This window comes from Pseudoliparis swirei, chromosome 18 (genome assembly GCF_029220125.1).
Source record: "Pseudoliparis swirei isolate HS2019 ecotype Mariana Trench chromosome 18, NWPU_hadal_v1, whole genome shotgun sequence".
Taxonomy (NCBI): domain Eukaryota; kingdom Metazoa; phylum Chordata; class Actinopteri; order Perciformes; family Liparidae; genus Pseudoliparis; species Pseudoliparis swirei.
In genome coordinates, this window is record NC_079405.1 from 24,896,445 (window position 1) to 24,910,573 (window position 14,129).

At 45.5% G+C, this 14,129-nt stretch overlaps 1 protein-coding gene across 7 annotated transcripts in view; it reads left to right on the forward strand.

The window, feature by feature from the left end:
* frmd4ba (FERM domain containing 4Ba) overlaps nucleotides 1-14,129 on the forward strand; it is a 46,222-nt gene that overhangs the window by 25,963 nt on the left and 6,130 nt on the right. For 5 of the 7 annotated variants that reach the window (XM_056438086.1, XM_056438082.1, XM_056438081.1 and 2 more), the window contains exons 6-15: nucleotides 267-323; nucleotides 711-733; nucleotides 4,600-4,683; nucleotides 5,412-5,477; nucleotides 6,004-6,061; nucleotides 6,712-6,798; nucleotides 11,706-11,782; nucleotides 12,305-12,443; nucleotides 13,419-13,563; nucleotides 13,665-13,798. In XM_056438086.1, coding sequence (XP_056294061.1) covers nucleotides 267-323; nucleotides 711-733; nucleotides 4,600-4,683; nucleotides 5,412-5,477; nucleotides 6,004-6,061; nucleotides 6,712-6,798; nucleotides 11,706-11,782; nucleotides 12,305-12,443; nucleotides 13,419-13,563; nucleotides 13,665-13,798 — 870 coding nt within the window. Of the gene's footprint in view, nucleotides 1-266; nucleotides 324-710; nucleotides 734-4,599; nucleotides 4,684-5,411; nucleotides 5,478-6,003; nucleotides 6,062-6,110; nucleotides 6,799-11,705; nucleotides 11,783-12,304; nucleotides 12,444-13,418; nucleotides 13,564-13,664; nucleotides 13,799-14,129 lie in introns of those variants that run through there. The other 2 variants (XM_056438083.1, XM_056438087.1) reach the window with 2 other exon arrangements.

Below are 14,129 nucleotides of genomic sequence, written 5' to 3' on the forward strand. Positions count from 1 at the left end.
TAGCCTTTTCTTTAATGCACCACCGTGTGTTTTGTCGCATACAGAAAGTGTAAAGCTAACTCGGGCGCCAAATAACGGGAGTAAACCCACTTCACGGACAGTTTCAAACACCGTATTATCTCTGCGGCATTGGTTCGGTCGGTAACGGTGGGACCGAGAGGTACGGGACGGGAAGATTTCCTCTCAAGTCAAGTGTTTCGGACAAGACTGCACTCTGCGTGCGTGTGTGTAGTTCTAAAAGACGACGTTATTTTTTTTTATAACAGGAGACCATCGAAGTGGAGAGTGAACATGTTTTCAAGTTAGCCGCATTCGCATTGCAGGTAAGAAAGAGTTCATCGCAGACTTCCCGACACCGATATGTTGCCCCTCGCCCCCCCTAACGGGAATGAAGACGGTTGGGGCACGCAGCATTTGAAAACAGTTGTCCTCCTGCTTTGGTCGCGGCAAAATAAATGAGCTGTTTTATATTTATATTCGCCTCTAAAATGTACTAGTGCTTTAACTTTAATTGTTATAGAAATAAAAACGTGTTTAAATTAGATGTCTGTTACGTTAACCCCTTGGTGCGGTTTGTGCCATGGGTGACGTTAGCTAACATTAGCATAACACTTAACCTAATTCATTGGGTCATTTAACGCTAGTTAGGTTGCGTTAATTCTTGCATTTTCTCACAGTGCTTTCACTAATCCCAGTATTTCTCTTTTTAGGAAGCCAAGGGAGAATACAGCAGGTAAGAAGTTTTCAACATTAAAACCGAAAAATATTTATTTTAGACATACATGGGAAAAAGGTGGAATGTTATCCAAAGGTGTCATTTCAAACATATTTAGAGAGATATCTAGACTAGCTGGGAATAAACATGTCAATGAATGTCAGTTAAGTTACATGTAATAACATTGTTTTATATTTTCTGCCAGCCATACACCTTTTTTTGTAAACTCGTGCAGTTGAATGCAAACTGCACACTTCATGAAGGGTGCATTTCTTTCCTGCAGAGTCTGGTTTGTCAAGTTGTTTGGGCAGTGCTCAGTCCACACACGATGACTGTACAGGCAGTTAATGTTCAACTCGACTCAGTCAGATGTTATGCTGTTCACACTGTACTTCCCTTGAGTTAATAATTCACTTGAAGTGTTCATGAAACATTGAACTGTAACCCCACCCCCACCACCCCCCTCTTGCTGGCTCGCTGCCACCCACATGGTCCAAACATTGCCTTTTAAAATCTAAACACTCCTGTTCTCTTGTCACACTGTTGACTATCAAGACGGCCGCATTGTGTTTACACTTGCAACAAAAGCCCTACAAAGGCTCGGCTTTTCAGACGTGTTGTGACTGCATGGCCTCTTAGTAAATGTTGCATGTACTCCCAAACATAGCATGTGTGACACTTGTATAAAAAAAAGAAGAAATAAAACACATGGACAACGTGTACACGATTCGGCCGATTCCGGTGAGAGAATATGTACAACGCCTTGCTAATCTGTGCACTGGTGGAGATAATGTTTCCATTGTGAGCCGTGCTCTCAGAGGCTTGACCTGCTGATAAGGTATGTTGCGATTTTTTTGCAAGCCGCAGGAGTGAAGGGCATTGGCTGTGATTAGTAAACACTGCCCCCGTCTGTGACTGAGCAGGTTGAAGCGGCACCGTGCTCTCTGCCTCTAAAGGTTTCCCCGTCCATTATGTGGACACAGAGATGTGTGCTCTGTGAGGAATTGCATGTGTATGGTTTGAATGGTCATACATGCATTGCTGAAAACGCAGTTTGAACACGTGTCAAATCTCCCCCCCCCCCTCCCCCCAACAAACCTGACTTTGCTTGTGCTCATTGAGCAAATTATTTACAGGTATGATTGATCTGATACGTGTTCGACGTTATTCATCGCAGCTTTTGTACAGTTTTATGCCTGGGTGTTTTGATTTCAAGCTACTTCACCCTGAAGTGTAGTGTACAGTTCTCTGAACCTTCCACTCATGTGGGTGTGGGGATGGGCTGTTCTTTGTACGGACTCTGAAAGGACAATAAAAGACAACCTGCCAACAAATCTGGTAGAATCAGATGGGAGTGTCGACAAATCAAGCTATTTTTTTTATTTGTTTGCACAGATACTACTTTTCCCCCTGCGCATTTTGATAATGGTTTGTAGATGTTAGGTTTTACGACACCTTTTCACTCGCAATTGAAGTTCCACTTCATAACAGCGTTATTGCAGCGATGCATCCCCTGCAGTATTTCTCATCAATGTCTGTAATGTCCTTTTAACTACTTCTTTGAGAGAACAGGCCCATTAAATCTCCTCATAAAGCATATAATATACATGCGTGTCCTCTACACTGTATCAGCAAAGGGCCCTGGAGCAGTGAGATTAGCTGTGGAGGAGTTAGGGAGACCTCCTCCTCCTCCTCCTCCAGTCAGCTGCCTTAAGAGGGATGATCCAAGACCCACTGTCCAATGGTAGTCAACTTGGCGTCAGTAGGACTCACTGTTATTGTGGCGGTGTGGGCAAACCCCCTGCTGTGCATGCAATACATGTGCCACCAGGTTTAACATTGTACTTGTATCAGAATTTCCATTGGTCAGTGTTACGTTGCGTCAAATAGGACCGACTCGCCCCACCTGCTCATTTTATCCAAAGCAGATTTGCACAAGTTACAACTCCTCGCTGAAAGTTGATGAAAGAGATTGTGGAAAAAGCAGGAAAGCACTGAATTGATTGATGTCTATAATAATGTGCTCAGAGTAACCAAGCGGGGATTTATATTCTTGCAATTGAAATCAACTTCAAAGGTGAGCTTGAGATGTTGTCTTTACCACTATGACTATTAACTTTTGTAATTGTGAATCAACTGGGATCAGCACAAAGCCATTTGTGTTTCCCACATCAACAAATATTACGGCCGAACGGTTTTAATCCTCTGATCTATTTGCAGGTGTAGCCTGTAGTTAGTGGTTGGTTCGCAGCAACAGGCCCTCTCATTGTGCTCCCTCCACACAGTCACCACGTCTCAGCCCCGCGGAAAAAGCTGACACATGAGTATTATCTCTCCCCACGCTGGGTAAGGCTGCGCCGGGCCGGGTGTAGGAATTGCCCCCGCGCTGCAGGCTGTGGGGAGATAACAGACGTAGTAATGAATTCCAGATTGCTGACGCGGCAGCGTGGCTGGAGTAGATCACCCAGACAACGCCAGGCCCCAGCCTCGCCATAAAACGCACACCATCAAACATGCGGCAAATTGCCGCGGCAGCAGAACTCAGTCAACCTCGGAGAGGTAGCTACGGGGAAGAGTGATTCAAGTGCCTCTTTCCTTACAGCGGCTTATACCTGTTTCTGTTTAGTAAGCAGCTTCACGTAACTGGATCATTATGGTTCTGGCCTGCCATGGCAGCGGCTGTTAAATTCCATTTATCTTATCTTGAAAGAACAGGACTTAAGTTGTTGTTTAAGGTCAAATGGCCATTGGCCTTAACACATCCACTACTTTATATTATTACGTTGTTGTTATAGCTGCTAGAAATACCTGAGGACGTTCCAAGAGTTTTTCCTCGGGTATGGTCTGAACTACACGTTTGAGTTTCATCCCAGAGGGGCTCACACAATGCTTTTCAACGCAGGGAGAGGCAGCCAAGTGCTTGTGAATGGCTTTTGTTCAGGACTCCAGTGGACTGGCTCGCCAAATCAGAGCCCTTTTTATCCAACAGAAACTGTAAATCCGGAAGTCCCTCCTACGCGATGTTTGAGTCACCCACAGTTCACTATCGAGCGCCTTGACAGTGACAAACACCACAATGTGTTTAAACCGATAGGAAAGCCAGTTCTCTGTTTACGACTTGAAGCATTTTTGGCAGTTTGTGCGTGAGACCAATTGAACTTGTTGCATCCGTCATTGTGCGAATCAATACAGAGTAGTTTACCTACAACTACAAAGAATAGCCGTGTGGAGTGCATCACTACTGAGAACCTGGCTTTGATTGTTTTTAAAAGATACCTTGCCAGGCCCCCTTTTCCTTTTCTTTTCTTTTTAAAAGACTCCCTGTGATTTGAAGGGCCTGCGTGTGCTTTTATATGTCAAGTCTGGCAAGAGATGAGTGAGGCTCAAGTTTAGTCTTGGCAAGTAGTGCTACTATTTATAAGTAAAAAAGATGAAAACAATATCCTGACATGGCACCTTTTCTAAAGGTTTGCAAACATTGAAATATCGCTGTCATGCCTTGAGATAGAAGTCCAAAACCACACTGAAAATACCAACGTGGCGAAACGTCCTCGACACTTTTTTTAGACTTTAAGTTGAGAGTCTTGTGTAAACGGCTACCTGCACTTTACTTATGGTCCACATGCTGGTCTGAAGCACTCAGTTCAGCCTCAAATAAAATCTAATAATATCGTCTAAATGTAGAGATTATTGTTGTATTGCGGAGTTAGTAATTAGACCATGATAAAATGTCTCTCATCAATCAATGGAGTGAAGGTGTGATTTTGTTTCTCGCCCAGCTAAAGCATAGATGAGCAACAATAAATGACTCTCTTTCCTTGTGAATGAATACATTTGCTGCTCTTTATTTTGCTCATGTATATGATGTTTTGTTTTTTTGTCAGTGAGGAGACTGCCAGAGCAGACCTGAAGCAGCTCCCAGTTCTGCCCACCCGAGTATTAAGGGAGCACCCGTCTCTCAATTACTGGTAAGTTCAGCTCTTTCTCCACAAGATACAATCACAATTCAGATGTCAAATAACCTCGGTGGTCAGTACCACGCGGGTGCACAGAGCAGTCATTTCACCCAGAATAGCAGTTTTGAGGGGAACTGTGTCAACAGAACGGTACTCGGCAGATGGCTTTTGCCTCCGATGGGGCGACTAATTAATGCCTGGGTTGTGTTAATTACGTTTGCCCATTAGCCCCTGCAAGTGCACAGGGAGGTGCTGACCGCCACCGGCTATCTAAAGGATCGCTGTCTGTCTCTTCAATCCACACTCGCTGCTGGGTTTTTTCTCGCTCCTCTGCTTGTCCCCTCTTCATTTGGCTAAACGGTCATCCGAGGCTGTTGCTGCTGCCTCTGAGGCGGCCACATTCAGTTTAATATCCAAATTAAAATCAGAGTGTTTTGGTGCACGGATAAGCACATGCACACGTCTGTCTCTCTCTCTGTCTCTCTCTCTCTTTCTCTCTCCATTAAGCCGCAGTTGGTTTGCAGTCTATGCTGTTAAAAGGGATGATTACAGTGGCGAGTGAATGCATTTGCAGGAGAGGTGAGAGCCATCAGCGGGCCAGGAGGCCAGACTGCATTTTCTGCATGAGCAGACAGAATGTGTGTCAAAGAAAGAGCCCTCTCACAATCCCCTCTGCTGCTGGAATGGGCAACACTTGATGGATTATTCATTGTATTTTTTTTGTATCTATCCATTTGCAGTGAGGACAAAGTGATTGAACATTACAAGCGACTGAAAGGACTGACCAGAGGGCAAGCCATTGTGCAGTGAGTCAAAAACAAGTCCATACTGTATCTAACATATATTTTTTTACGATTAACATGTGTTGCCCAAAAGTTATGCCCTGCTGCTTCTGATGTCGCAGTTCTCAAGCACCTACTGCAGGCCTTCCTGTTTAACCGCATGCGTCTGCACCGGAGTGGCTGCTGTTGTAAGAAGTGTCTGTCACCACGCCAGGATGTGTCATTAATTAGAGGAGGTGCTCTTGGACTAGGCACCCAGCCAGCCTCGGGAGGATGTCGGTCCTCCACAGCGCTTTCCTTCTTTTTCCCCTCGTGGCGACCCTGGGTCATTCACGCTGGGATGATTTGTGCCCTTGAACCGATCAATGGACTCTCCCCCCCTCTGTCACGGACCTGAAACAAATCGATCAGCTCGCCACTGCAAATGACTGCGGCTGCTCAACGGCTGTAGCTTAGAGCGCACTCAGTCTGTTGTTAAACAGCCACCGGTTGACAGTGATGAAGTGCAAAAGGTGGAATTCCCATTAACCTGTTCCCTTCCTCCCTGAAGGTATCTGGCCCTGGTGGAGTCCTTGCCGGCATACGGAGTCCATTATTACCCAGTGAAGGTAACAGTGGTGCCCCCGAGTCATGAAGCAGCTTAACCTCCGAATGAGCTTCTGTCAACATGCCGTCTTCATTTCTTTCTGCAGCCGAGCTAACACAACAATCTGAACTTCATGAAATGTTTAGCGTTGAGCTTAAAGCTTTGATCATGAGATGTTTTACTTTTGAAAATCTGTGCTGCATCTAAAGCAGTAACACATGTATTTTTACCGCAGTAACATTCAGGACTCGACCTGCTTGGGTCGGATAGAAACACACAAACTGGCTCGGTACAGATTTGCACCTTGAATGATTTAAAAATAACAAATCCAGTAAACCTCTGTAGCTCGTTTAGTTAGCGTGTTTTACGTGATTCCTACAACCTTGCTTTACTTTTACTTGCTTCCTCTGACTTCCCCAACCAAGCCGTATTAAATCAAGGTGTCTGCAGAGATCAAACAGTGGTGGTTAAATTACTCGGTCGGGCTTGCAGAGATTTGAAGGCCATCAATGTATTTGATCTCTTCTCTTGTTGCTATTGCTGTGAACCTAATGGGATAATTGCTTTTGTAACAGGCCTGTTTCTTCTTTCTTTCTCTTTTTTTTTTCAAACTCACCAATAAAGCTACCTCTAATGAGCGGTGGTGTGATTTGTGCGTGTGTTCTCATGCAGGACAAGCAAGGACTGCCGTGGTGGCTGGGAGTCAGCTACAAAGGCATCGGCCAGTACGACCTGCAGGATAAACTGAAGCCGAGAAAGGTACGCTGACCTTTTTTTATCTTTTTTTTTACAGTTTTTGCTGTGGAGTTTTTCCTCATCTATGTTAAGAATCTAATGATACAGCATTTCATAGGTTGTACAACTTGTAAAGCCCTCAGGGACGAACTTGGGGTTTGGACTTCTTAAAAAAAAAACTCTACATGGTTTTCTTACATTGAAATTTAATAATAAGAAAAACAAGTAATCCTTTAAAAGTTATTGGTGTTTCAGTTCTTGTGGAGGTATTTAGGGTAGAGCGCTGTTGTAAATATATTTGCGAATTGAAAGCACAGCTTCTGTCACCGTGCCTCTTGTTAGCTGGTTAATGATCCACCCAGACTGTAAATAGGTGTGAGGAAGACCCTGGTTCACATGTCAGTCAGGAGAACGAGGAAGACGGATGGGAAAATACATTGGGAGTATCAGTGTGTGCTGCGTGCAGTCAAGGCTGTAGGCAGACGAGCAAATACAGTACGTTACTATCAATGGTGGAGTGACTTGTTTTCTGGTTTTAAAACAGCTCGATCTGAAACAAGATTTAAAGGGGAAAGTGCAAAAAAATACCTACACAGAGCATAACATACTGTAGAATGTAAACTACCATTTCCCAAGTAAAAAATACCTTTATTTTCACATTGAAGAAGAAAAAATCGGACTTTCGTAACTGTATGGTGTTTTTTTACCAACTCTTCTGATCCGTAGAAACCTTTTTGAGTTTTTCCTTCACCTCAATGTGATGTGATAGTGTCCCAATCAAGCGTGTCTTGCCCAGCCTCTTTCATTAGACTCGCCGTAGTTGTTGTCACACGGCAGGGACCTGTTGACTTAGCAGGGTGTGCTGCTGTTACACTGAAGCATTAATGGGCACAGCCCCAGTATGTCTCCCCGACCCTCCTACGGAAGGTGTAATTATGGTTCTCTGTGGGCAGCGGCAGACCTCTGGGACTGGCGGATGGCGCGGTACCAGTCAGGTGGGTGGGCGTTTGGACTTTGGGGACAGCCAGTCGGTGTTGGGGAGTCTTTTTTTTGTTATGGGATTTATTTTTCCTTCCTTTTTCCTTACTTTCTGACTAATGGAAACGGATGGCTACTTTCCGTTTGCCTCCAAGAGAGTCCTCTGTATCTGGTGAATATTGATAAGCTTCACCGCCCCTCAGTTCACATCCCCTGTATTCAGCCCGGCCCATCCGTCCTTGCCCTCTGCCCAGCCCTTCTCAGCATGCTGTATTCATTATGGTAATCTAGATGTGTGTCTTGGAGGGAACACAATCGATCAAACAATGCCAAACAATTATCAACGCAGGGGGCTGGGTCGAGAGGTAGTACTGGTGGGAGGTCGGCAGTTGTGGAGATTTATTTTATTTTTTTCCCCCGACATTTTTTACGTTTTGAGAAAATCATCGAAAAGCCGCTACACTCGCATCATCTTCCCCTGAGTGCATACGCCATTTTCACCACTCTCCAATGAAAAGCCTGGCACTCAAAAGCCCACTCTTGCCTGCTGTGTTGGAGAAAAGTGGCACATTCAGTCGCGTGAACACCCTGTCGTTTCCGTTTGCACGTCAGATGCGAGCAATTTCCAGACGGACAAAAGGCCGAGGCGAAGCGCTCCAAAGATCGGCAGGGCACAAAGGGTGAATAGAAGACGCCAAGCGGAGAAGCGACATGTCATGTAGGAAGAGGATAAGGTACACGATGTGATGAGAGGAACACAAATGGAGGGCCTCAACAGGGCATGGACTAGAAAGGTGTGTTTCCGGCACACACGATGGGACTGAAGCAGACGGGCAGTGGAGACTTAAATCTCCCTGAATCAAACCGGGACACTCTTCTGTTCGTCTTCCTCTCTCTGCGCCGCTCTCCCAGTGGGTATTGGGACACTCTGAGACCACAGAACCCAAATAAATCTTCAGTTTTATTACCATGTGTCAGCATCCGCCCCTGGGTAGTAATTGCATGATATGAGAGACCTGTAAGAAGTGTTAGGTGTCTTTTGTTGCGTACGTTTTGAATGGACCTCAACACAGCAACTTTGAAATGATTTGTATTGAATATTGAACTCTCCTTCCGGTGTCTTATTCTTCTCACGTTTTCACAACTTAAAACTGTGCGTCATGTTGTGGAAACGTACAGTGTTGCCAGGCCGACACGTGACTCGTTGTGCGAAGGGTGTGGCAGCTCTTTCTGTCCACAGGCGTGTAAGTCGGAGCCTTTTGACAAATTTTTCGCGTCCATGTTAGATTCTGCTGATTCTGCTGGGGGTTCCTTGGGTTGTGGGTGGCAGCAGCCTGATCCCATCTGAAACCACAGGCATTTCTGGTTCACTTCCACCCGCATGTAATGAAATGTTTGGCAAAAACCAGGGGAGATGAACTGAAACACCAACTATAGACGCTACACACAATACAGTGCATTCGCTCAAATCTTGAGTGCGCTGTTAAGATAGCGTGTTGGCTGCAAACAAAAATTGTTGTTCACTCTCCCTCAGGCTTAAATCGATGATTCACCGCTCGACAAGTCAACTTGCTTGTGTGCACGATGATCCCTCGGACCGTTTAGATAGATAGATAGATAGATATATACTTTATTAATCCCCAAGGGGAAATTTGTCTTGCAGGTTGACCACAGTGAACCACAGAGTAAGAAAACAATGCAGAAACTCGATTTTTAGAGGGAAATACATCCATACACTATAGTAACACATGTAGTCCTTTTATGGGAGTAATACTGAATGTTAAATGACCAAAGCTACGTCAAGTTTAACAAGAATCAACTTTATTCTCAAAGTTGAAGAGGTTATAATTGCAGCAAGAGACCAGGAACAAATAAATACATTTAATAAATAGTGAATTCAAGCTGCAAGTTGCTCTTTAACTTCCTGCAGTCTCGTGATTGTGGGGACTGAGGTGTGCCACATCCTTGAAATACTTAGCCGCCACACGAGAGTCCCGTAGCAGTTTCACGTAGTTCCTGGCGCACAGGGACGGAGTTTCTCTAATAGGAGGAATGATCCTGTGAAGGTGTGTTTAATGTCCCTCGAGACCTTTGTTCCAGATCTGTTGTTGCCATGTAAATGACGCTACTGATTGTGACGACAAGGTGTGAAGTGGGTCCCCTCTGCCGCGAGGCGAGCTTTTATGGAAGTCTCCTGCCGGCCGGGTGGTTCCCATTGTCCATTTAGTGCCGCTCTGCATTTCACTGATAGCCTGACTATATGCGATGCCGGCAATTATAAAGACAATGTCGCTATTCTTTGACAATAAACGTTCTCATTATCTGATGTCATGGGTAATGGCAGTATAGTTCATATCAAATATAAGTTTGCTGTTAAACTTGTAGCTTGAAACTATCAGGTGCCAGTTGTCAAAGTGCTCAGTGTTTCTTTTTGCCTGGTTAGCTGACAGATTGTTCCCCCCTGCTATTAATGATTAGACCACAGTTACAGATTCCTCGCATGTTTTCCCCAGTGGGGGAGATGGTTATAGTAGATCCCGCCTCACAGCAGTGCTTTGTGTGGTATTTACAATATGAAAAGCAGAGAACGTCCCCGGTGGAAGCCGAGTATTCAAAGTCTGTGCAGGAGTGATGACTTATCAGCGCGTTACGGGAAGTGGAGCGGAGAAAAAATTCAAAAACCTAGCCCTGCAAATACTTGTGTCCAACCTGCTCGTCTGGTCCGACTAAAAGGAAGTGAGCTGTGCAGGAGAGAGAGAAGAGAAGAGCTGAGCCTCGGAGGCGGCCTGAGGTATCTCTGATGTCAGAGGAGGTGGGGGTGGAGAAAGGGGCGTGGCCAGCTCAGCTGAAACTATTGCAACACCTATCTGGCTTTGAGAACAGACAAGAGAGCGTATTGTTCGAGGAAGCTCTAGCCCTGTGGGAAACTCGGGAGCCGAGGGATTCAATACAAACCCGAGACAATTTAGCAGGGATTTGATAAGAGTAATTAAAAAGAACTTCACGGTAAGCCTTTCCATTGTGTCCAACTATTACCTGTTCAGCTGCTTTCAATAGACACGTCGTGTTTTATTTGCTCTTTCATGTCCTCTGTGGCGTGGCGTCGTACCTGCTCTATGGGACACAGGCGCTCTGCCACTGTGAGCCGCACTGTTGTAAAGGAAGATGTGTGTTTACAGTCAGTTCGCCCAGTCTAAACTTTACTCGGTAAATGCGTTTGTCCCGGTGGAAGTGGAGATGTGTTCACCCGGTGTTGATTCCTTACCCCCGGCATGGTTTCCTCGCAAGGTTCGAGATGTATCACCCGGTGTCAGGTTGTGCCCTTAGAGGTAAGTGTCGGGTAGAACAACGGCGATGGGTTAATCTCAGCCCCCGGGTCTCGGTGGAGCAGCGAGCGGGGGAAGAGTTGTTCAGAGGCAAGTGGCCTCCGGGTTGGTCCTGTGAGCCCCGTTCCAGCGGAGCAGATGTTTCATTCTGACTCGGAGAAGTCCGGCCTCTGTCTCCCTCCACGGTGCAATGAGAAACCGGTCTGCTCCGTGCTCTCGCAGCAGCGGTATGATTACACCCGCATTAAACCAAACCTACACTTGACTGGCTGGCCCCGCCGAGCCCCATTCACAGCTCCAGCTGCTGTTATGTTGGTTCTTCTAATGTTGCAAGTTAACCAGAGGGAAAAAAAGGCTTTTTCAGAGCGAATCGGTGCAAACCTTTCTCCAGACGTCTCCTGAGATACAGGAGGAGGCTCTACAACAGTTCACCTCTTGCCAGATCACTAACTACTGACTTATCTATCTATCTATCTATCTTTGTGTGTCAAATGCAATTTCTGTTTCATGTAGTGCAAAACCACATTTTAGGTGAAAGCACTGTGCTGGCTCGTGCACTTAACGATGTGTCATGCCTCTCTGCCCCTCCTCCCCCTCCTCCCCCTCTCGGTCTCATTCTCTCCGCAGCTGTACCAGTGGAAGCAGTTAGAGAATTTGTATTTCCGAGAGAAGAAATTCGCCGTTGAAGTAAACGACCCACACAGGTCAGAGAAGGCAAACGGTCGAATCTATCTTCACTGATCTTAATAGGTCCTTTCACTGTGCCCTCTTGTTTTGTAGCTGCTGCTTGCTTCAGATGTCCTTATTCTACACCTTTAAACAGTGTGAAGGGTATCTGCAGCCAGTGGCCCACTTAATGGCTTGCTGTTCTCTTGCTGTATAACGACCACTAGATCACTGTAAGGTTGCTATAAGACCTCTGCCCCTCACACTAGCATTATTGTGGCACTGTAAGCCCCCAAAGCTGTTATTAAATCCCTCTGTCTGGTTCAAAAGGAGCTTGATGTCGCTGCTCGTCGCTCTTCAGTATATTTACAACACAAACGCCCACAAATGTAATTAGCCAAAGACTCTAATCTTCTTTTTTTAATCTTTGATTTGCATTTTTTTGTTTGTGTTAATCTTAATTAAAGCCTTGTTAATCTCCCTTCAACTGTTTTCTGTTTGTATGCAGCTGTTGAACAGATTTGACAAGCACTGAAAGTCTTTCTTAATGTCCTCCACAGAAGAACAGTGACCAAGAGAACATTCGGACAGACTGGTCTCGTTATCCACACATGGTATGCCAGCCACGCTCTGATTAAAACCATCTGGGTGATGGCCATCAGTCAGCACCAGTTCTACCTGGATAGGAAGACGAGCAAAGTGAGTGTCAGTTCTCTCCCTCTTGCCAACTCGAATATTGTTAAAAACAGCCTCACACTCTCCAAGGCTCGTGTAACCGACTTCAGCAGGCTGTGAAGCGAGCCTTTAAAATATACTGAGCCTCCTGTGCTTCTCCTCCAGTTTGAATATGGACAGAAGTTCTGTTTAAAAGGTTTTTTGTGTCACAGCATGGTGAAATGATGACTGTTCATCATGTGATGCGCCTGATCCGCGTACCGCGCTCGTGACTTGTGTAAATATCGGGATATGACACCAGGTCTTGATCCTGGTGTTGAGAAATTGTCATGTCCTTGGTCTATTGACACGAAGGTGACAGGCTGCTGGGTAGCTTGAATTAAAAAAGCATCAAAGCATGCAATTAAGTCAAATATGTTGAATCACTCTGCTGATATAGCAAGCAGAGTGATACAGTTGCAGATGGAGTGCCTAATATTATGCCTATTGTTGCATTGTATGTGGCTTAAGAAGAATCATATACAACCCAAACTAAACTACAATTTGCCATATAAAGTGGGATGTTGTTAGTAAAATCAGTAATGTGTTTTCTTACTACCGCAGCATTGAGAATAAAGGGAAAAGGGCACAATGTGTCCACAGCCTAGGTCCTTGTTCCAGTGTTGAAAGCTGTCCGAATACGCCGAAGATACACTCGCTCTTGTGTTTGCGGTGCACATTTGACGAGCATCGGGGGGGTTATTATACAGTAATAGTGTTGTCTGACGTGCACTTTGTGGCGCGGAGATGGATGAGCGCGTGGCTGCAGTCAAATGAGGTTATTCAGCCCACTGTCTCCCTCGAAGGCAGATGGCGTGTCAGTGTTCATCCAGGAATAGAGCCCCCGCTGATTGATGAGAGAGCTGCACCGAGCACGCGAATAATGGAGCCGCTGCTATCATTAAAATGAAGTGCTCACAATCCCTCCTTTACTGCTCCCCCCCACACCCCTCCTTACAGTCAAACATGCCCACAACCAGGAGTTCGGGAGACATCGCCATGGACCTCACAGAGATCTCCGCCCCGCGGATCATCACTAAACTGTCGAGCATCGAGAGCAGAGACCAGCTCATCATGGCCAGCAACGGCAGCCTCATCTCGGCCGGTAAGCAGAGAGTTAATCGGCTCATGGCCTCTGGTTCCGCATCCGAGTGACGGGTGACGATCGAGTGCTATAATCTGTAGTTAATCAGATGCATATTCCAGGTTCCGCCGACTCCGAAGTCAGCGAGGAGCAGAAGAAAGAGAAGGTCGCCAAGTTGAAAAAAAAAGAAAAAAACCTTCAAGACACACTGGCGCAGAAAATCGAGGAACTGAAGAAGATCTGCATGAGAGAAGCCGTGAGTTATTCAATTCAATTCAGTTTATTTTTTATAGCCCGAGATTACGCATTTTTTCTCAGAGGGCTTTACAATCCGTGCACACACAACATCCCCGTCCCAGGACCTCACATCGGATCAGGGAAAACTCCCCAAAGACACTTTACATAACATATTTAAAACATCCTAAAATCTAAACAATACAATTAACTACAATTACAATAAAAAACAATAAATGAAAACAATAAGAAGCACACTATCACACATCAGAAGCAGTTCTGAATAGGTGGGCTTTGAATACGGAAATGTCCGTGCCGTATAGAGACGGCTCCGTCACCCCTTGGACTACCAT